The sequence below is a fragment of the Aedes albopictus genome, chromosome 2, assembly GCF_035046485.1.
Source record: "Aedes albopictus strain Foshan chromosome 2, AalbF5, whole genome shotgun sequence".
NCBI lineage: Eukaryota > Metazoa > Arthropoda > Insecta > Diptera > Culicidae > Aedes > Aedes albopictus.
Genome location: NC_085137.1, coordinates 111,204,900 through 111,228,720, shown reverse-complemented (window position 1 = coordinate 111,228,720; position 23,821 = coordinate 111,204,900). Strand labels below are relative to the sequence as shown.

The window sequence follows — 23,821 nt, the reverse complement described above, 5'->3', positions numbered from 1 at the left end:
TTTTTGAAAGAACTTCCAATTTCAACTTCCTAAAAAACGTTTCAACTTGCCCAGGTGTACCTCAACACATTACAAATTTTAAGATTGTTTATTTAATTCGGTAAATTTGGTATCAGGTGGGTACACTCCAAAACGTAAAACACCCGTAATTCGACTAAATTTTAATTATATATCCACTTTTGCTTAGATGGTGCGTTATGCCCCTCTTCCCCTATGTTAAAAAAAAGGACACAACACCGTCTTCAACCAGAGGTTGCACAGACTGAACGTTTACAAACATAAGACAACGGACAACACACGAACCACCCAGTGGACCAGTGGAGAATTTTTCGTTTGACGAAAAGTTTTCACCGACTGGAGCGGGAATCGAACGCGTACTCCGAGGCTTACGAAACGGCTAGACGACTTACGACCCCAACCGCACGGCCACGACGTTTTTGTGATCCAGTTTTGTGCAGAAGGTGTTTAGAAGTTTTGGCGTGATTAAAGAAACTTTGTTAAGTTATGATCTTTTAAGGTTATGATTAACTATGCATCTCCATTAAGATGTGCTATGAATTTTCATTACGAACGCATGGCTGCATCTTTTGAAACAGATTACAGAATTGTTGCTATGCGTACTTGAACCCTTTGCTATAACTTTACTTTATAACATCAATAGCTCCATAATATCTGAAACCCAACAAGCGAACAGGCAAATCATAGGTATTCTTTAAGCCGGTCAAAAGAAATACGCGATGTCTTTGCGCAGTAGCTGTCGCGGTACATACCTACTTCATCAGCTCACCCAAACACTCATCCTCTCACTAAACCGCGCCCATTGCTAGCAGTTCATACTACCTACTACCCAACAGCGTCAACCAAAGTTTTCAAGGTCCTTTAAGGTCAAGCAACTATTACCGCAACGCGATCAGTTATAACTACACACAAGCTCTATTACTCAACCGCTCCGACCTACTCTAGTTTCGCTAGTAGCACGATCAGTCTTACGAGATAACTGTTTCCAATATTACACAGCTTTACTGGATGCGTTTGTGTCTTTAATATCAAATTACAATTATACCAGGTGTTCTAATCGTGTTCTCCCGTTTTTCTCTCCTCTCCACCCCGCAGACGTTCTATATCGTTGGACACAGCGACACGCCTGAGAGAAGCCGCCATGAGTAAGCTCATCCGCCAGGTATCGATCGAAACCCCAGCGCCGAAGATCAAAGATTGCGTGTTCAATCTGGTCGTTCCGGTGCCGGACACACCGCCCTCCGGGGCCCGCATCCTAGTCGTCTACGCCGGGGCATGTTACCGCAAGAATCAGTCCTCCTCGATCTCGTCGATTAGCAGCCAGCTGTCGGATACGGGCGACATTACCACATCGCTGCACATGCTGGCCAAACAGATGCAGGGCGGCAACTTCTCCAGTATTAGCGAGGAAGGTCCGGACAACACATCGGCTCAGGCCCACCAGACTTCGGTCGCCATCCAGCACAATCCGGCCGCACACCACGGCGTCCGGGATGGTGCTCTGTTTCCAGGTTTCGAAGTGGCCGGCGTCATCGAATCGCTCGGCTGCGAACACAAAGAAGACTGCTGCTTCAAAGTGGGCCAACGGGTGGTGCTCTATCCGTATGAGGGTGTCCCCTGCGGATACAGCGAACTGATGGTGGTTCCCGATCTGAAGTATCTGATTCCTATTCCGGACTCGCTGCCGCTCAGTGTGGCCGCCACATTGCCGACCGGCGCCCTGCTTGCCCAGAGTGCCATCATCTCCGCTCACAAAATCGTCGACGATCTGCTGAAGAAGCGACCGAACGAGAAGGTGAAGATCCTGATTGTCGGCACCGGAGGGCTAGCGCTGTGGGCCATCCGAATTGCGGCGCAACACTTCTACACACCTGCCACCAAGGACAAAATTCAGATTACGGTGGCCAGCCTGCGGGACGAGGGCTTCGTTATGGCGAAGAAGTGTGAAAAGTGAGTATTGATTCCTGCGTTAGAGGTTTGCATTTGAAACGTTGGCCGCGAGAGAAGGGGAACTTTTACATATTTTGATTTTACGACTCTGATAGCCCCAATCATTCACATAACTTGTTTAAACGGAACTAGATGATTAAAAAGGCTCATCACGGTTGTTAAAATAATGATAGTTCACTGACAAATTCTTGTAAATATGTAACAACTCAAGCAAGTCAACTTTCCCGTTGTGATGGTACACATTTTATTAGTTTTGAAAGAGTTATATTCATCTCATGTGAGCTGATAACTAAATGGGTCAATCAGTAAACGATTGAAGACCTACAGGCTAATCATAACGTAGAATATCCGTTTCTATTTTAAACATTTATCCTACAAATTTCAAAATTGTCATTGTTAAGATTAATATCGATTAAACAATTCACTAAAGAAATTCCTGCATGATTTCTAAAATTCTCCTCCACGAACCTCCAGTGACATTCATGTAGAGGTTTATGATATAATTCATTTGAATTTGTAATTTTTAAGTTATATCTATTTGAAAATAAAAGATCACATATTTTCAATGGATTCTGAAAAAGAACTACCGAACTCTGGATACCTTAGGACCCATCAACTAAGAACGTAAAATGATTCTGTCCTCTTGCTGGAAAATGAAGCACTAATTTTATTTTGAATGACTACAGCAATTTGTCAAACTTTGTTTGCCATATTTTAAGCGGCATTTATGACTTTATTTCTGGTGTTTTTGTGGAAAATTTAAATAGCAATCTCTCAAGAATCTTCTACAGAAATTTCAGAAATTGTTCTTAAACTTTCAAGAATTTCGTTTGATTTTTCTTCAGATTGTTTACCTAGAGCCTGTGCTCCATATGAAATTCTTTTGATTCTATGTGCTCATATTCATCACATTTTAATAACAAACGAAGTAGTCATCTATTGTTCCGTTCTGTTTGTCAAAAAGTACAAAAATAGAAACATAGCAAATTACGAACTATTTGTTTTAAGTAGAATGAAAAGGGGAGAACTATACTTAAGGTAGGTACGATTCCGCTACCCAAGTAAAGAATGTACTCGAAAAAAATATGCATCGCAAATAGTGTTTAATTTTTGATTGTGTTAAAAAAGTGACTGATTTTTTTTTACCAATAATACTATAATGTATATAGCTAACACCACAAACATTTCATCAAACTCAGTTAAGTACTGGCAAATATACAGGGTGTTAGGTTCGTGAGTGCAATCTTTTTAAAGAATGATAGAGGACCATAAATGGTGAAAAAAATTGTTCTACGCATATGGTCAAATCTCAACCGTTACGTAGTTATTGAACTTTCCATGTTTTTGACTCCTATTGCCTTAACTGCCTATAACTATAAAATGGTCAAACTTATCGCCGTTTTATGACCCTTATACGAAAGATTATTGAATTTTCTATCAAATGACTTCTTTGAATCGATTGGTTAACTTAAATAACTAAGTTTTCTAGAGCAAATAGCTCAAAAGTAGTGTGTTTTAATTTGTTTTTGTCAATTATCTTTGAAACATGCGTAATAAACTAAAATTCTTTTTTCTGCAAAGTTGTGGCCTCTGTTTCACTCTACAATTCGTTCTTTGACATCAAATTTCTAGCTCTTATCGTTTTCTTGCAATTTCGATTTAAATGTGCGGCACAGTGCGCAAAAAAGTGCTTACCATGACAGTTGCAAATTTATGATCTGTAATGCGATGTTTAAATCGAAATTGCAAGAAAACGATAAAAGATAGAAGTTTGATGTCAAAAAACGAATTGTAGAGTGGAACAGGGACCAAAACTTTGCCTAAGAAGAAATTTTAATTTAATACGCATTTTTCAAAGATAATTGACAAAAACAAATTAAAACACACTACTTTTGAGCTATTTGCTCTAGAAAACTTAGTTATTTAACTAAACCAATCGATTCAAAGATGCCATGTGATAGAAAATTCAATAATCTTTCGAATAAGGGCCAAAAAACTTCGATAAGTTTGACCATTTTCAAGTGATAGCCAGTTAAGGCAATAAGAGTCATAAACATGGGAAGTTCAATAACTACGTAACGGTTGAGATTTGACCATATGAGCAGAACAATTTTTTTCACCATTTATGGTCCTCTATCACCCTTTAAAAAGTTTGCACTCAGGAACCTAACACCCTGTATAGTTGAAACAAGAGGAATGACGTTTGAAAATCTTGTGCACCCATTAGGAAACATTGTTTTGGTTAATCTTAGTTAGTTTGTCAAAACATCTAAAAATTTGGATGTAAGTTTCCAACATAAATTTGATGGTGAAACTTTCATGAAAATCGGCCCAGTACTTTGTTTTCTAAAATTTAAAATTAAAACCGCTTCAACGCACTAGAACTGACTGTAGAACTGTCAATACTGCTCCGATTCCTATTTAAATTTCACAGCATTAAACTATTATAATAATATGTTTTTAGTAAAATGATGAGCTACACAGTAAGAAAAAATCACTGAATTCAGTAATTGTTCACCGAAATCTCAACCGTTGAGCGTTTACTGATTTTACTGATGTTTTCCGATAATAATGTTAACCGAACGCTCAGCGGTTGAGATTTCGGTGAACCATTACCGAAGTCGTTGATTTTTTCTAGCTGTGTATATTTCTTGAAAACATTCAAAGTAGTATTGTCGGACCGCCACCAAACCGGACTTCGCACAATCAAGTCGCGACGCGACCCAGCTCACGATATTTTTGAATCAAGTCAAAAGTAGTGCGCATCCTTCCCGTTGTTGTCAGCAACACAGCGCACTAGATGCGATACAGTTGCGACACTCGTGGACCAAGAAAATGACAATTTTTGATTGAATGTCTGTCTTGATTCCAACCGGATAGACAATACAAAAACTATTTTTGCTTATTGCGACTTTGTGCCACAAATACGACTACAAAATTTTCACGGTTGAGTAAAACTGAATGAAATTTCTACATAGTATGTCTGTCTATATGTATACTTTACATACAGATTTTACAAATTTACATTGAAATTGATTTAGTATTTCTGGCTCTATAGTTAAAACTTATTGTTTTTTTTTTTTCAATTATTGATTTCACACGATTATTAAAAGTGATTTCTCTTGCTTCTTCGCCAATAAAGCCTGTATCCGCAATAATCGGGACACAGAAATACAGCTATAACTCTGCAATAGATAAATTAAAAATTCTAAAATTTGGCCCAATAACATCTTAGGATATGTTCATTTCACCTACAAAATTGCATGTGAATCAGTTCAGCACTTTTTGTTGTAGCAATGAAAGAGTAGAATGTGCGCCATTGTACAGCCCCTAGTTTTGCTTGCCAGCGCTGTAACTTTTGAATTTGGCAAAGGAAATGGCTGAAATTTTGAACAGAAACCTCCCAATCTACATTTGTTGCATAGGCAAAATTTCAAAAAAATCGATGCACTATCAACAATTTTATAGTCGAAGCATGTATTGGGACTAAACGTGATTTTAGTCCCTCAGACATCAGTCAGCACTCTTTAATGTTTCGATTGTACTATTTAAATTACTATACCAACTATCATCAAATTTTGCAGGCATAATATACACATAATCAACTAACTTCTGTGAAAATTTCATGAAAATTTGCAGAGAAATTCAAAAGTTATGAATAGACACACATCGCACATGAAAACACGAAAAATTTTCACTAGCACTCACCCCTATCAACACCAGTAGCTTTCAAACCAATTGATCAAAGTTGATTAAATTTTGTAAGAAAGTGTCTCTACAAGTATCATAATTGCTAACGAAATTTCATGATTATCATCACAGAACTTTGAACTGTAGCGTAAAACAACCATCTATTATGCGAATGAAAATTGGTCATGATTGAACAAAATGCCAAAAACCACGTCTGTTTGTTTTTCATCCACAGTTAAAAGTAATTTGACTCAAATAATAAACATACACCAAAGCAGTGGTGCTCAGGCTGAGGGATACCGCGGGCCAAATTTATAATTCGAGATCGACCTGCGGGCCGCAAATAATATCGCTGCACAAAAACAACTAAAAGAACAACACATTTATTGAAATTTTGAACTGTAAGGGACAAACTTTATAACCTACTCCCATTTGGAGTTTCTATTTATCTTAAAGTGACAACAATTGACTCATAAGCTGTGGATTTTCCTGGTTCTACTATATATTTTGCAGAACTTTAAGTTTTTTTTGTATTTCAAGGAAAAAATCAACTTAGATTCATAAGTTTGGTTTAGAAAAATGTTTGAGTTTTAACTTTGAATTTCAATATTTCAAACTTAAATAAACAATTTTGGAGTCGTCCCTGAAATTTCCTGAAGCCACTTCAGGAATTTCTCATGCAACTTTTATATGAATGTCTTCTGAATGGCTCCAAAAATGTATGCTGAAATTTCTTCTGGAGTTGCTTCAAAAGCTTCTCTTGAAACTGCTTTTCCAATTTTTTCTTGGAGATTCTTTTAGTATTACTAGAAATCTCATGGAACACCCCCAAGAACTTTTCTTGGATTTGCCTTTGGAATTGCCCTGAAGTTACTTCAGGAATCTTTTCCAAGCATTTCTCCTAGAATGATTTCGGAATTTTTCCTGAAATTTTTCCTTGTCATTTTCCTGGAGTTTCTTGAATATTTTAGTGAAGTAATTCCATAAGTTTCTTATGGAGTTGCTCACGAAGGAGTTCATTAAATTTCTTCTAAAAATTTTTCTGAAGTTTTCTATGATCTTCTACAAAAACCAGCATTTTTCATAAATATTTCCCAAAGTTCCTCTAGGAATGTCCTCAGAATTCCTTCAAGTTTTTATTCAAGGCTTCTCCCGTAATTTATCCTAAAGCTGCTCCAGATTTTTTCTCCTTGAGATTCTTCACAATTAAGGAGAAACATCAGAGAATACAAACATGGCTGCCACAATGGACAGAAGTATAGGTTTCCAAACTTGACCATTTTGTATGAAGAATGATTAGTGTTTACTTTATTCTTGCCAGAACTGTAGGTGGTTTCAAGTGGAGAGCAATCGAGGGTCTCTCAGGAGAGGGGTTTCAGAGGTGTTCCAGGAGATCTCAGGGGGCTTCAGGGGGGGTTTCAAGGGCGCTCTGAAATTTTAGCTGAAGTTCAGAACTAACATGAAATTTCCTTGGCGGAAAACTTATAGAATTATATTTAAAAACTTCGAAGCTTTTAAAAAATTACCATTCTACAAAAAAAAGGTGAAAAATTGATTCAGAAATAATTTGTAAACAATCAATTTCAGAGATTAGGTTCATTTTTCAAAGTTAAATGTATTAGTAAAGTAAATAATTTTATGGAAGCATAGATTGCCTTAAACATTCGCATTTCGAAATAATTTCCATATTTTTTGTTTTTTTTTTTCAATAGCGGTTTTAGAATAACTTTTAAATAATTATATAGAAATACATACATTTTACAGATATTAAATTGCAAGCAACAATGGCGTAGCCAGCTTTTCCATTTTCTCCATTCATTACGCTCTTTCTGGTATGTTTAGGAGAGTGAAAAAAAAAGAAAAAGCTGGTTGCGCCAATGTCAATTTATTTCAGAGCTGCAGTTAGAATTCTACTTAGGGCGATCAGTGCTCAAGGAGCCTAGATACAGTCTTCCGAAGTAATCTTCATTAGCATTATCTTCAGAATATTGCGTTATTTGAAAACATGTTACATAGATCGCATCACTTACCAATGTCACTATAGTTTATATAACTTTCCATTCCTTCTCACTAATAAAAACTTCTTCCAACGACAACTGTGGACACCAACCCATGATCATCTGTGCCACAGGCCCCGGCCATTATACCCCTTCACCTTACGAAGTTTTATGTTATTCTATACAAAATGCAATTTTACTGATCATCATCCACCGATGTCCCTATCTCCACCAGAGTCAACGTGGTCCAGTGGAACGAGGATCTGTACGAGAAGCAGCTGATCGAGCGCACACACGACGCCTGCGACGGACTGGTGGACATTGTGATCGACTTCGGCACGACGTCGCGCAGCTTGCACCGATCGATGCAGTGTCTAACCAAGGGCGGCCACGTGTTCATCAGTGACGAGATTGCCGAAAAGCTAATGGCTCGGTTCGCCAAGCGGGCAGAGGAGCGCGGAGTGTTCGTGGAGGTGGTCCCTACCGGTACCATCGAGCAGCTGCACGAACTGGTTAAGCTGGTGGATTCCGGCGAGGTTTGTATTCAGGGGAGGGCAATTGAATAAGAGAGAGTTTTAAGACACAGTATACAGTAAACACATGTAATTGTAAACCAACGAAGATAAAAACCGTTGCGGGATTAGATCCCACAACTCTATTTGATTAACTGGCGCTCTTACCAACTAAACCACAATCTGTAGAAGCGTTAGATAAACATGCAACATTGAGTTTTATACGATTTTATATCCTTGTATACTCGTGAATTGGACACTGTGTCTTATGATTGAAATTTCTCCGACACTCTCATCTGATATTAGTCAGAAAAGAGTGTTAATAGCTGTTCTTTTCCATTTTTTCAGATTGAACCTCCACCACACACAGTATTCCCCTCGGACCAGGCCGCAGAAGTGGTACGGAAATTGGCCAGCTCAGAGATTCCTGGACGTGCCATATTGAAGTTCCACGACGTCGAGTAAGCGGGTCCCACCTTAAGTAAAGTGCAAGAGCAAACAACTTTCTCCTCGTGAGCCCCATCCTCACTTTACAGTTAAGAAAAAAAACACACACACATTACTTATACAAAAGTAATTCTACGAGAAATAAAACAATTAGAGATGAAATTACAAGTTTAAATTGAAACTGTTAGCAGTATCCGGCAGAGTGGAGTATCGTAGTAGGCTAACTCATTCTCATTGGATGGTAATCTCTAAGCTGCAGGAAGCGTCATCACCGGCAACTAGCCTACTTAGCCGAAGAGAGATGAAGTGAACGAGAAAAGCATACTCCAGCTGACTAACTAAACCAGATGATTGCTTATCATAGATTCGAACGAAGAAAAAACAAAATTACATTAAAATCTATAAATGTATAATTTAACTTTAAACGGAACCTAAGCAGTAAGTAAGAATCCTAATGATTGCAATTAATCGAACCCCCGATTGGAGTATTAATTTTTGTTTTGATTCATTTAATCTCAATTTGGTTATGCGAGATGACGTGACGGAAAAATTCCAGTGTTCATGCTGATGAATGACGTGCATGTTCAACATGTCTCAGTGGTTTGCTTGCTTGGAAAATGTTCGCTGGTTCATTGCAGATGAACATGTTGTATTTGAAATTACCACTTGTAGTTATCGAACGATATCCATTCAGTTCATCATGCGAGGTAATGTAAGATTGATGGAAAGCTTAATTCATGTTAAGTTAGTCGATATCGTTGTCTTTCCTTATTACCAAATAAAAATACGCGTCCGCCATTATCCTTGACACTTTTCATTCATTCAAAAGTACCATATTTTATACTTTACTGGTAAAGTAAACTAGACGACGAGAAGCTGCTACGCAAACACGAACCGGTGATCAATTTTCAGGACACGTCCATAAGCGACTAAACTGTAACTAAATTATCACAAACTATACCTATGCAATGGACAAGCACTGAATCAATTAACGAAAGTGAGCACAGAGTGGGTCAGGACTAGTTTTAGACATGACAGTTTCTAATTCGTTTTTCTTGGACATGTCATATGTCGAAAGCTAAGAACTTGATTTGCCGCCTAGAAGTAAACACATTTTATGTACAAAGAACTTAATAAATTTAAACGTAAAACTACTCAAGATAGGGTTTGGTCTATCAGGGATTTACAGACACTTTCACAAAAACACAATACAAAAAAACAGAAAATTCAAATGCCTATCCGTAGTGAATAATTAATGCAAAACTTATGGAAAGCTATCGGTTTTCTAACCCTCTCTAAACTCTAAACATATGCAAATACCAAACCACACTGCAACAACTGAAATGCAACCAAACAAACTTCGATCGATCGAAATGGGAACGATGAAACGAGAAAAAATGAAACTTTGTTTGTGATTGAGTTTTCCCTCAACAGACATCCATTGATTGTGTGTCGTAGGAGGGTGGAAAACCGTTTGATTTAGTCTATCATCTTAATTTTGGTAAGCAACCCCATTGACTATTGGTTCTTCATTTAGGGACGATGATAGCGCAGAGCTATAAAACATATAAATTTAATATATAAACAAAGTTATTTAAAGTTGTATTGAATTAAATCATGATGGAAATCCGCGCGGAGGAACGCAAACAATGATGGAGCGATGTGTTTAGGATTAAAAGAGTACACTTAATAAAAAAAATAGCTTAAACAGTGTAGGAAACACTGATAACCGATAAGAGAATGAAGGAGATGAAATATAAAATGAAAAAAGCAACATGTGTATTATTGAATAATAATAAAGAACTGTATAGGAGTTTCAAGAAAATCAAACCAATTTGTTGTTGCGAGGTTTGCTTTTATCCGAAAGCCTGTATGATGGTGGTCAATAGTGGTCTGATCAAAACCTATTAGGGTGCCTGTACCAGTTATCGCACTACCTAAGGAAAACTATTTCTACAAAAATAAGAAGAAGACCGACGAATGTCATCGATATGTCAAATGATGCATTAGTTGTCAAGCTTTACAGGAAAAATGTAGAAACTGAGCCAAATCTAATTTAAGTATTTATTACGGCGTGTGCCAATGATAGGAACCCTGTACCAGTTATGGACACATTTGTTAATTTGGGCTCCACTTCGCACTATTTACATGCATTCCTTATGGGATTAGCCAACACGCAAAAAAATATTCCCGTTAGATGTACGTGATTCATCACTTGAATTGAAATTTGCTTTCCTTATTCCTAGTTTATCGGATTCCGATAAAAGCCTCTAATTCATTGGTAATCTCTACGTGATATTCTCATTCGAGCTACATTTTATCATATTCATGCTACGTGATTGGTCACGTAGCACTCCAGCTTTAAGTGACTTTCCTGTGTGAAAACTACCAAAATCAACATGGCGCCGGACATCCTCGCAGACCTCTGGACATTAGTCGCATTTTTCGGAGATTATCAAACGTAAGTAATCGAAATAAATAATAAATGTACTTTTCAAACAATTACATCAATTATTCCAGAGTGTGATATTGGACTTAATAATCTGTTGACGCTGTCCCTGCAGGATTTGGAAGTACTTGGAGCGAACGGGTACGGATTGATCGTACGAGATACTTTTTGCGCGTATCAGCTCGCGGAGAAAACTAAACGTAAGTTCTCGTGCGTAAAATATTTGGTTTTCAAATAAATTAATTATTCATTAATTCTATTTTTAGACAACCCAGAATGCACAACTGATGCTCAACGGAAGTACGCTTCAAGACTTATTGGAAGCGGTGGCGTCCGGTTTGTTACATGCAGAAAAAGCGATAAGAATTTGTGATTAGAATAAGTGTTTATTTATTTTGATTTCTTTTTATTTATAAACTGCTCAATAAACTGAATGCGTTTATTTATCAAGTGTATTAATCCGGGTGAAATCAATAACAAAATACTCCATGATGATAAATAATATCAGTAAAATCCAGTGGTAATTATTGGAGGTTCATGTTATGATAATCTGGCAGCTGTTTAAGATAAACTGGAAAATCACGTATTTGTTATCTGACAACTTTTTACATTGAACTAGGATCTGGCTGGCTTTGCATTACCGGACCCCCAAGTTGATTTTACGTGAAAAATACAGTGGAAAAAATCTATGTATGCTTTCACGTAAACCTAAGGTGAATATTATTTTGGGTGAACACTATGGCGAAATAGGGTGCAAGGAAGCCGAAAAGTTAAGGAAAATTATTTATTTCTAACATAATTTGAGCAAATTGTGAAGTTTGAATGATTGCAACCATCTTTTGTGAACGTTGTTCACGATTTTTTTCTTGTTGATTTTAATCATTAAAGGTTGAACATCAACTAGGGCAGTGGTGCTCATCCTGCGGCCCGCGGGCCGCATGCGGCCCTCCAAGCCTTAAGATGCGGCCCGCGGAGTACTTTAAGACGAATCGAAATTTTTGAACGATTATTTGAAATAACTCGTTAAATTTATTAAGAAATCAAACAAAAAAAATGCTGATCAATTTTTATAGTGTTGAACACAAATTAAATGATAAATAAACAAAAAGAACAATCCGTTCTGGTAGGATTCGAAATCGCAACTCCGAAATATTTCGGCATTTCAGCTAAGTCACGAAGCCAGCTTATAGTTATTTATAAGTGGTACGAATCAAATGAAAGTTTGTTAAAAATGTAATCTTGAATCATTTAAAAATTTGTTGCAGTTTCTAAGCGCAGTCAATGCAACGCTGAGCAAATATTTCACATTTCGCCTTTCTCAAGAACATAAAAACACAAAGCCCGAACTTTTTGACAAAATTCTCAACAAATCTCAACTAGGTTGCCAATATTGTTTAATTTTCACTGTTTGTTTAAATTTCTATTATAAGACTCACACATTTTTCGAAACAAAACTTACGAATCCAATTTGAATTGTCCAAGCGAAACTCCTGAACGAACTCAAAGAAAAAAAATCTCAGGCGAGATTCATAAAGCGACTCCTGTGCCCTTTTGGAGAAACTTTTGGATACATTTTTGGAGAAAGTCCGGGAAACATTATTGGAGAAATATTTATACAACTCTTAGCGAAATATATGGAGAGAACTCAATGAGAAAGTTGTGGCGATACTGCATGGAAATTATATGAGCATTTCCTAGAAAAATGATCCGGAGCCACTCTAACAGAAATTTCTTAAACAACTTTAGAATAAATTCCTCGAAGAACAAAAAAAGAATTTTTGCACCAAGACACAAAAGATGCCTAGAACGCCTGAGGAAAATTTGAATAATAAATTTGAAGCAACTTATGCAGCAGCTTTAGAAGATTATGTTGAAGAAATTTCCGGGAACAATTGTTAAAAATCTAATGTTAGAAGAAATTTAATGATGAAGTGTTTCATCAACTTTAGAAGAGACTTATGGAAAGAATTTATTAAAATCTTGAAGAAACTCCTGGAAAATTTTCGGAAAATTCCGGAAGCTATTCTAGGAGAAATTCTTGGAAACGATTAATGAAGAATTCCTGAAGTAACTCCAGGGCAGTTCCAAAGGCAAATCTAAGAGGAGTTCTTGGAGGTGTTCCAAGAGAATTCTAGAAAAACTAAACAAAACTTCAAGAAATTTCTGGAAATCCTTCTGGAGCAACTCCACAAGAAATTTCAGGAGAAAATCCAGCAAACCTTGTTGGAGCGATTCAAAAGAAATTCTTGTAAAAGCTGTTTGACAAGTTCTTGAAGTGGCTTCAAGGCAATTCTAGGGGCAACTGCAAAATTGTTTGTTTGAATTTCAATTTGAAGCTCAAACGTTTTTCTCAACCAAACTTATGAATCTAAATTGAACAGTTCAGATTTTTAATAAATATGCTTTAGAATTGTTTTTTTTTTTGTTGTTTTTGTGCATCGATGGTTTGTGCGGCCCGCAAATCGATCCCGAATTGCAAATTTGGCCCGCGGTATCCTCCAGCCTGAGCACCACTGAACTAGGGTATCGCGCCACTTGGGCGGTGGCTTCTATATTCGTCTGTTTTCCACTATAACTCAGTCAATTTTGAACCAATTGACTTGAAATGTTGTACACGGGTAGATACTATACCTATCTCACCACATTCCAAAAGTTGTGTCAATTGGTTCAAATTTGACTGAGTTATAGTGGAAAACAGACGAATATAGAAGCCACCGCCCAAGTGGCGCGATTCCCTATGGCGAATTTGAGGTGCTATAGCCATAACTGGTACACTGAGCCTAAATCGTATTATGTTGAACTGATTGAGACCGCTTGTGGAGGATTTCTTTGTCGGCCAAGCAAGCTTTCATGCTGGTCAGTTGTCCAAAGGCTGCTTCTGCAAGCTTGGCGTCTGTTCCCTAGGATGACCGGCCCAAAACAGCGTCTGTTTTTCATGTTATGAGCGGCAGATCAACGTTCGAATGCCAGTGAAGGACTCTAAGCTAAACTGTGAAGCATGGTCCTCCGGAATGTTAGGAGGTTGGTGTCTGGCCCTGCAAGCCAGCCGTAAAAAAATCCAAACTGAGGCTAATGGTATCGACCCCTGCGAGCAAAAAGGCTTGGAAGCTCGGTTCATGCCACTGCCGATCTCTCAACTTCATTGGGAGCACCCGCATACTCACCGATATACTGAAGGAATGTGGGTTCGGTATCGAACAGCATGCGGACGAAAGAATGTGCAGGCTGAGGATCAAGGGCCGATTCTTCAACTTCAGTATAATCAACGTGCACAGTCTTCTATCATGGTAAAATCAGAGCTGATTACTCAAGGTTTCCAAATTTTAGGGTCCCTATACAACACGTCCTACGCACAATATATTTGTACAGCAATCCCTGTAAGAATTTTTGAAATAACCATTTGAAGAATTCCTGAAGACAACTCTGGAAAAATTTGTAAATGAATGCCTGGAAGCATTTCTGAAGTAATTATTGGAAGATTTTATAAAGGAAGGTTGAGTGTAAAATTAGCATATGATCGAAATCTTCTAAATTTCTGAAGTATTTGTGCATTTCTAATTTTCTGATTAAAACGCTGGATGAATTTTTGAACGAATCATCGGAGGAATTTTTGCTAGAGTTCTTGGAGAAATTTTTGAAGGAATTTCAACAGGAAATTGTAAAGGAAAATCTGCACGAATTTTTGAAGAAAACTTAAGAAATTTCTCATGTAGTCCATGGAAGATATTCTAATATAATTCATGGATAAATTCCCCTAAAAATCTATGGAGGATATTCATGAGGAATCCATGGAAGAATCTCTTAAAAAGAAACTTTGAAACAATTTTTCAAGTAATCTATGAAAGGTTTTGTAAAGGAATCTTTGGTATAATTTCTGAAGAAATTTGTGGAAGAATTTCTTAATGAATCTATGTAAGGAATTTTGTAGGAATCACTCTGCAGGAGTTTTTGAAGGTACCCTTGAATGATTTTCTTACGAAATCAGTGAAGGTTTTCCAACGGTATCCTTGAAGAAATATCTGCAGGAATCTCTAGAGGAATTTTTGAAGAAAATTCTAGAGGAATTCCTGTAAAAAGTCATTGAGGAATTGTGGTAAGCAATCTATGCGAGATTTTCTATAAGATACCTTTAAGAAATTTTATGTAGAACCCTGAATTCCCTGAAAGAGTTTCTGGAAAAATACCTGGAGAATGTTTCCGGGAAAAATTCTAAGGGAATCCAAAGATGATTTTGTAAAGAAATCTTTGGACTAATTTCTGAAAAAAAACAAAGGAAATTTCTTGAGGAATCTATAAAAGGAATCGTCAGAGGAATTTCTGAACAAACCCCTTGGGAATTTCTGAAGGTATCCTTAGTGGGTTTCCCAAAGGAGCTCGTGGCCTCCTTTGAGAATCTTCTTACAGAAAACTGGAAAAGTTTTATAAAGGATCCCTGAAGATTTTGTGATTTTCTGAAGGAATCGCTGGAGGAATTTCCTGAAGTAATCCGTGAAGATTTCCCGAAAGAATCTTCGGAGGACGTTTTCAAGAATCCATGGAGAAACTAATCAGGAACACTCCATGAAAGGCTTTCCAGGGGAACCAATGGAGAGACGTGTGGAGGAATCTAAAGTAAGTTTACATTACAAGAGGAATTTATAAAAAGCATACTCTGGAGGATTTTTTGTAAAAAATTCGGAGAAATGGAAAGAAATTCTTGGACACATCTAGGAGCAGGTTTAGGAGGAATATGTGTAAGATTTTCTGAAGGAGTTGGAGAAATTTCTGGAGGAATTTATAGAGAAATTTCCAAAGGATGATTAGTCATTAGGCTCCCTGAAGATTTTTATAACGGAATCCCTAAAGTAATTTCTTAGTGAAACTTATTACAAGTTTTATTTTTGTGTTAAATGTGTTATTTTAACTTGTAAATATTCCCCTAGTATTAATGCACATTTATAGGGCTCTGACAAAATAGAGGCCCGCAATCCTATTTCGATTGCCAACATTCAGGCCATTTCGGACCATGACTAAGTACTAGAGATGGAAACCTTTCCCTGGCACAGACTTCAAGTTATAGAACTCTAGTGAGGAAACCCGAATCGGGATGCCCCCTTAGGATTATAAATTCCTAGACAAAACTCAAGCTATGAAAGCAACCAATGCTGCGAACGAAAGGCAACCTGCCAGACAAAATACGATAACAGGATTGACTGATGGACCAAAACATTTATGAAACCTCGTCATCCTGTCATCGGAAATTGTTATCCAGTAGGGTAACAGGGCAAAATTCATGTTCTGTGTTGTGTTTGTCCAAGTGTGATGTCCTAATTTATTACGCATTTGTAATGTTCCACTATAATATGTTATATTTTAATGAGCATTTGTAGTGCTTCATTATTTTTTCTTAATAAACTTTGGTGAAATTTCTGGAAGATTTTGTAAAGGAATTCCTGTACGAATTTCTGAAGGAATCTCTGGTCGAATCTCTGGACTATTGAAATTATTGGTCCTCCAAATATCAAAAAGAAGTTATGTGAAATAAATGAAGGAACCTTGGTAGGACCCCAAGTATTTTAGGTATAGTAAACATTATCATTTTATTAACTATCTCAATCACAACTCGAACAGGTACAAACACATATGTCACATGTATTAAAATAAATATTTTAGGGTGTTAAATCAAACAATAAGTATTCTTTAATTTGATCCGAAGTTTCAAGTTCCTTCATTGCAGATTTTGACCAGTTGGCGTTTGAGTAGAACCTAACTTTGTTAACATACGATTGGAAAACTAAAAAAAAATCACAAAATTCCTATTCACTTCAAGCTATCTCTTTTCGGCTTAAAGATAAAATCTTCGGCATATTCGATTCCGATTTGCTTCCGAATGTTGTCCAGTACCCGAGCCACGTCCAAACTATCCTTATGCGCCATTATTGGTGACTCCAGCTCACCGGTCATAATACGCTTTCTACATTCCTCCGCTTCGTAACGTAATCCTACACTGTTCTTGAGAATACATTCAATCTTCGAGTTCGCTAGGGGGTATGATCGCACCGTTCCGTCGATGTCGGTCAGCTCGATCGGACACCAGAAATCGTAGAGCTGCAAAAAAGATGGATTTCAGAAAAGAATCAGAACAATACGTCATCCATTGCAGTCATCTTACCGTAATCTTCCCCTCGGTTCCAGTGATGATCGCCTCGTTAGACAGTTGTTTCACACCGCTAGTTTTCATATGGGCAACTCCTCCACAAGGAAATCGAAGTTTAACGTTCATTTCGGTGTCAACATTTTCCTCGTTCAGCTTCCCTTCGGCCACGATCTCATCCGGGAACTTCTGAAAGACCCACAAGGCCAGCTGGATGTTGTAAACCCCTAGATCGAGCACCGTTCCTCCGCCCAGATGACCCATTCGGATCCGTTCCACCTTGCTGATAGGGAAACCCAGCTCCATCTTGATCTCCTTGATGTCTCCTAGGTCGTCTTTCTTGATTCGTTCCCGCAGATGGCTATAGGCTGGGAAGAACCTGGACCACATACCTTCCATGCAAAATAGCTTCTTCTCACGTGCATAGTCCAGCAGTGCCTTAGATTGTCCTTCATTCACGCATAGGAGTTTATCGCAGAGTACATGTTTGCCGGCATCCAGCATCATTATAGCGAGTTCATAGTGAACTGTGTTGACTGCACCTATGTAGACAATGTCTAGAAAGTAGAGAATACATTTATTTTTTGAACACAAAATTAGTCCATCAAATTAAAATTAATCAGGTTAGCTTTTTCTATTGTGACATAAAAAAATGTAGATTTCTTGTCTTCTAATAATTGATCTATGGATCATCCGTGTATAACTGTATAAGCTCAACATTCGCGTAGCTAGGGAATGTGTGCCAAGGTTATCAAAAAACAAAAATTCTTGAATTGGAGTACCTCATAGCATTGATTCGCTTATGCATTTTGCTGAGCACATATTTCCCCAGAGTCATGTTTATGGGATAATACTTCCAGGGAGATTTCAGAGAGTTTCAAGGGAGATTCAGATTTGTTTGAAGAAGGTTTTCAGTTCTTTCAGTCGCGTTTTATGGGGATTAAGAGCCATTTCAGAGGGATTTGGGAAGCACCAGCGCCACATCTAAACCCCCTGAAACTTCTTCTAAACTTATTGGAATCCGTGAGATCCCCTGGTTTCCCCTAAAACCTCCCGAGACACCCTAAAAGCCTCTGAACCCCTTAGACGACCCTGATCTCCTGAAGTTCCCAAAAATACCCTAAATCTTGATAAAACTTGAAATCCTGACAAACCTGAGAAACGTCTCTAAGACCCCCTGAAATCGTCAGAGATCCCTTGAAACCCATGAAAGCTTCGAGTTCCCAATGAAATGCATCTTAACCCTTTGGAGCCGGGGGTCATACATGATTCCAACATAGAAACTGAAATAAATTCACACATTTAATAACACAGAGCACTGTCTTCGGCAAAGCTGTTGCAAATTGAGTTCTTCATTAGGGAAAACTTTATGGAGACTTTATTGACAACCTAGTACATCCTGAACACCATCAAATTTGGAGAAACGAAATAATTGGCATGCCAGTTGTTTTAAAAGCTGAATTTGGATTTGAGTTACGTTCATATACAGGGTGTTAGGTTCCTGAGTGCAAACTTTTTAAAAGGTGATAGAGGACCATAAATGGTGAAAAAAATTGTTCTACGCATATGGTCAAATCTCAACCGTTACGCAGTTATTGAACTTTCCATGTTTTTACTATTATTGCCTTAACTGGCTATAACTTGAAAATGGTCTAACGTATCGCAGTTTTTTTTTACCTTTATCCGAAAGATTATTGGATATTCTATTAACTGGCATCTTTGAGTGGATTGGTTCAGTTAAATAACTAAGTTTTCTAGAGCAAATAGCTCATAAGTAGTGTGTTTTAAATTGGTTTTGTCAATGATCTTTGAAAAATGCGTAATAAATTAAAATTCTTTCTTGTTGTGGCCCCTGTTCTACTCTACAATTCGTTCTTTGACACCAAACTTCTAGCTCTTATCGTTTCCTTGCAATTTTGATTTAAACATCGCATTTCAGATCATAAATTTGCAACAGGTAAGCATTTTTTGCGCACTATGCCGCATATTTAAATCGAAATTGTAAGAAAACGATAAGAGCTAGAAGTTTGGTGTAAAAGAATGAATTGTAGAGTGGAACAGGGGCCACAACTTTGTCTAAAAAATAATTTTAATTTAATACGCATTTTTCAAAGATAATTGACAAACCAATTTAAAACACGCTATTTATGAGCTATTTGCTCTAGTAAACTTAGTTGTTTAACTAAACCAAATTCATTCAAAGGTGTTGATTGATAGAAAATTCAATAATCTTTCGGATAAGGGTAAAAAAACTGCGATAAAATTGACCATTTTAAAGTTATAGCCAGTTAAGGCAATAATAATCAAAAACATGGAATGTTCAATAACTACGTAACGGTTGAGATTTGACCATATGCGTAGAACAATTTTTTCACCATTTCTGGTCCTCTATCACCCTTTAAAAAGTTTGCACTCTCGAACCTAACACCCTGTATATTCATTCGTCAAGAATATCAAAAGGTATTTTATATTCTGGGATGTTCTAGGGGTTCCAAACTGTCCTACAGTGAAGTCTTTTAAATCTACAAGAATAATTTTATGTGGTTTTGACATGCAACAATAGCATTTTATAATCTACTGGGCTCTTGAAATCTATCATTCCATTTAGAGACACTATAGGGATATTCAGCCAAACTATCTTGGAGTTTTGAACTTCAGGTCTACACTCGTAACAGTAGTTATATCTGATAAACTGAGTAACGTTGCATAATCAACCGTGGTTACTGGACCAATCTGAAGTATACTAGATATTATTATAAATCTTTGAGACATTCAGGGTCGTCCAAACTGTCCTATAATGAAGTCCTTCAAATCTACAAGAACAATGTTGTGTTTTCGCCATAAATAATAGCATTACATACACAATCTACTGGGATTCGTGAAGCTCTTGAAATTTAAAATGTCATTTAGAAACACTATAAAGATATTCCAGATTAACCAAACTACCTTAGAGTTTAGAACTTCAGGTCTACACTCGTAACAGCAGCCATATCTGATAACCTATGTAACGTTGCATAATCAAACGCGGTTACTGGACAAATCAATATTACTATAAATCTATGGGACATTTAGGGTCGTCCAAACTGCCCTGAAGATTATCTCTTGAAACTAGCAGCAGTTATTCTCACAATGAACTATAACATTATATATCCAACTATAATCTATTACCCCCCTGACAATTCATGAGTAATTCTAAGATACTTTTGAGGTATTCCAGATCAGCCAAACTACTCCGGAGACCATAGCTTCAGGTCTACACTTGTGATAATAGCTTTTGCCACTACGTAAAGCAGTGTTACATAATCAACTGTATATACCAAAGTACTTCCAGGAACAATAAGCGAAAAAGGGCCGTGAGTTCAAATCTCACCTGAGCTGTCGGAATTTCACTAATAATTCATTCATCTTTTCATGTATATTATCAGTTTATTAAAACACCATTAATAAGCGTTGTTAAAGATCAGCTGAAACGGTCGCAGTAATCCGTGCGTGCGGGCGGTTGCTTCAAAATTTTCGCGTCACGTTTTTTCGCCTCCGCGTAAAGCCCAGTTTCGTGTTTGAAAGGAATCGCTCAAGAAACTTCTTGAGCGATTCATGGCAGAAACTTCCTACAGAGACTGCCATTTGAACTGTCATTTCTTCGGAACTGCGTACTGCGATCGAAGAAAAAGCGATTTCTTGAGCGATTCAGGCAAGGAATTCCCCATGCATCAAGATAGGCTGAGAAATTCCTTCTGAACTGCAAACAGCCCATAAAGTTCGATTCGGCCGATTTGGCAGTGAAATGGCTGACACAGCTGAGCCATCTAATCGGAATAGTGCTTAGTGGCAGCGTAGTCATGCTAAATAATTATTGTTCTGATGCGGTTTTAGAGTGTTTTTCTTTTTGTTGAAGTGATCGTGACGGAATACAGCCGGATAAGTGAAAAACCGTTTAATGAGGGGTAGAGGAACGATTGCAGCATGAGTGTCCTTACAGCGTAATAGAGTTTTGTTTTTCCTAAAAATGCCAATTATAAGAATGAGAAGTGATTTTAAGTGCAAGATGCGGAATATCCTCCGGACGGGCTTGGTGGTGGCTACCGCTTCTGATTTATATGCAGAAGGTCCAGGGTTCAATCCCTGGCCCGTCCCTTTCCTCCTACTTTGTATCTTTCTATATACTTTCTCTCTGCTCTCTACATATACAACTCATGTATATAAACATGTTCATAGCCGTCGCTACAACAGAAACGGGTTGAAAAAGCCGTTTCCCTTCCTTCCAAACTTTCACAGCACAGTGTCAGGGCGCCGTTATAGTTACGCGTGAGAGTGGGAGTGCGCGTGTGCGAAGCCGCAAAAAAGAATATCAACAACAGCAAATCCACGCAAATCCTTTGGACGCGCACTCTCACTCTCACTTTGACGCGGCACTATGGCAGTGCGGCAAATATGGATCCATCTTTTATCCATATTTGCCGCGCTGAAAATTAAAAAATAAACCCTTCTTTGGCATTACGGTCATTTTTTACCTAAACCGTACACTGCGTCAGCGAGCTGTTTCCAACGTGATGAAAAAGGAAGGTTAATCTGTTGAAATATGTACTCTTCAACTCGATTTTATGAAAGTACGCGTAATTTGCAATAAAAAGGTTAACATCGAAATTTTGCAAAATGCAACCGTTTCCGAGATACAACGATTTTGTAATAGAAATTACTGAACATTTTCAGCCTTTCGGTTGTTTTAGAATATTTTACAAGTCATAAATAACTTTTTTTCGTGAAGGAACAATATTTCTTATTGTACCCTGTAAAAAAGCGAAATGATGTACAAAAATTGGAATTACTTTAGCTAATAATGTTTTAAAAAATTCCATTGGATATAGTAGATTGCATATAGTGGCTTTTTATGTTGTGAAAAGTTACTATTACACCCGTAGTTTTTTTTTTAATGTATACTCCAAAGACAGATTAGAAAACTTGATACTCCCGAAAAAATAATCAGTTTCACAATTTATGGCTATTTTTTAGGTTATTTAGCACCAACAATATTGAAATGGGGGTATGATTTCCGCTGCAGCTGTAGCTGTCAGGGAAAGTTTTCGGCTGTGCCACTGGCCGTTGCATGCTATGCTAGTCCATTATGAAGTGTCGTGCTTCCTTCAAAGAGTGAATACCTCACTGGAAATGCTAAACGAGTCCGTGTTTTGCTTAAATAGACATCAGAGGATTAAACCACAGACAAACAGACGTAACACTTGCGAAATTTCCATCGACCACGCTTTTAACTATCATTTTAAATTTTCATAGTTGTGACTTTCACAACCAGAGGCGCGCGCATCGTTTTTCTATGCGTTTAACGTTTCACACTAGCGCCTTCTGTTGACGATATTGCACAACAAAGTGATTCGTGCAACTTTTCCACCAGGTGATGGTAGTGTAGACTGAGCGATGGATTTCCATGAAAATTGTTCAAGCTGTTACGTCTGTTTGTCTGTGATTAAACTATGCCTGATATTCTGATGCTGATTTGATAGTTCTATCATGTCCTATGGATATTTAAAAAAAATCCCTTTTACCAGAAACTTCCTAGAGCTTCAATGTTGTAATTATTTCGTATTTGTTCTATCATGTCACAATCAAAAAGGATCTCAATGTGCCCAGACTTACCAACATTGTGATCCCTAGCTAATGCCTCGTAACCAACATGGAACGCTGCAATCCCGTGTAATTCTGCAAACTTTTGTACATTATCTAGTCCTTTGGCTGCAACAGCAACCACCTTGTGATCCGACTCGGGCAACGTCGATACAGCACAGACGAAATCATGTGCAGTCGTCCCAGCACTAACGACTCCCCAACGCAATGGAGGCATTTTCTTCGCAATGGATATTCTCAGAACTCGAATCAAAATCCAAACAATTCACTAGCTTCTAGAAACGATATCTTATCTTCACTTTTACTTTCACCAGATACAACACTACACCTCAACGAATCTACCCTCGATCGCATCTAGATCGCAATTTGGGATACCCACACGACACTATCCGACCGAACCGAGCTGAGATAGTTCGGTTGGAGAGGCGCGCGAATGCATTTTTATTTATTGCCCAATCGGAGGCACCACACCAGTAGCATCTGCTCGTGCTTGCGCGAGCGATTCGATCGTTGTTCTTGGTGTGACACAGAAGAACCTTGCCGCCAATGGACATTGCATTGGAAGACAACGGATTGTCGTTGTTTCCGAACAGTAGCGCCCACATAGATTTGTAGAGATAGAGCGCGAGATATAGGCAGAAGAGCGCACGGTTCACTGAACCGGACGAAGGCACAAAATGTTCTGTTAGTCATCTGATGTATGCGGTGGTGTTGGGAAAATGAACAAAGCTAGTTTAACAGATAATTGCACATATGTAGATTTTTTAACATACAAAGAATTTTAATTGTAATACTATTGCTGACTGCACCCCAAATTGGACTGACACAATAGTGTGCACACACCTTTAAAGTGTGATTACAGCGCAGAGATACGTCGGATCGAATTGAGGTCTTCGGTGCACTTATTCCTTGTAAATGGAGGAATAAGTGCACCGAAGACGTCGAGACGATCCGAGGCAAATGTGCACTTCTATCACACTTTTTAGGC

General features: G+C 37.8%; 2 protein-coding genes across 6 annotated transcripts in view; one reads left to right on the top strand and one right to left on the bottom strand.

Annotated features, from left to right (window-relative positions):
• Nucleotides 1-10,444, top strand: part of LOC109420670 (uncharacterized) — an 84,835-nt gene extending 74,391 nt beyond the window's left edge. For 4 of the 5 annotated variants that reach the window (XM_019695093.3, XM_029852886.2, XM_019695094.3 and 1 more), the window contains exons 2-4: nt 1,114-1,968; nt 7,891-8,191; nt 8,516-10,444. In XM_019695093.3, coding sequence (XP_019550638.2) covers nt 1,160-1,968; nt 7,891-8,191; nt 8,516-8,632 — 1,227 coding nt within the window. In that variant the 5' untranslated portion in view covers nt 1,114-1,159 and the 3' untranslated portion in view covers nt 8,633-10,444. Of the gene's footprint in view, nt 1-1,006; nt 1,031-1,113; nt 1,969-7,890; nt 8,192-8,515 lie in introns of those variants that run through there. The other variant, XM_019695095.3, reaches the window with a different exon arrangement.
• A 6,172-nt stretch (nt 10,445-16,616) lies between these two features.
• Nucleotides 16,617-23,347, bottom strand: LOC109420591 (trans-1,2-dihydrobenzene-1,2-diol dehydrogenase). The gene is made up of 3 exons (XM_019694954.3): nt 22,846-23,347; nt 17,215-17,753; nt 16,617-17,150 (listed from the first exon to the last, which is right to left on the bottom strand). Exons 1-3 carry the CDS (start codon nt 23,048-23,050, stop codon nt 16,863-16,865), a joined length of 1,032 nt encoding a protein of 343 aa, XP_019550499.2. The 5' UTR covers nt 23,051-23,347; the 3' UTR covers nt 16,617-16,862.
• Between the last annotated feature and the right edge of the window lie 474 nt (nt 23,348-23,821).

Coding starts and splice junctions, on each gene's coding strand:
- LOC109420591 (XM_019694954.3), bottom strand. CDS start 23,050: ATGCCTCCATTGCGTTGGGGAGTCGTTAGTGCTGGGACGACTGCACAT. Junction 17,754..22,845: donor AGCTAGGGATCACAATGTTG/GTAAGTCTGGGC, acceptor TCTACTTTCTAG/ACATTGTCTACATAGGTGCA. Junction 17,151..17,214: donor GAACCGAGGGGAAGATTACG/GTAAGATGACTG, acceptor TCTTTTTTGCAG/CTCTACGATTTCTGGTGTCC.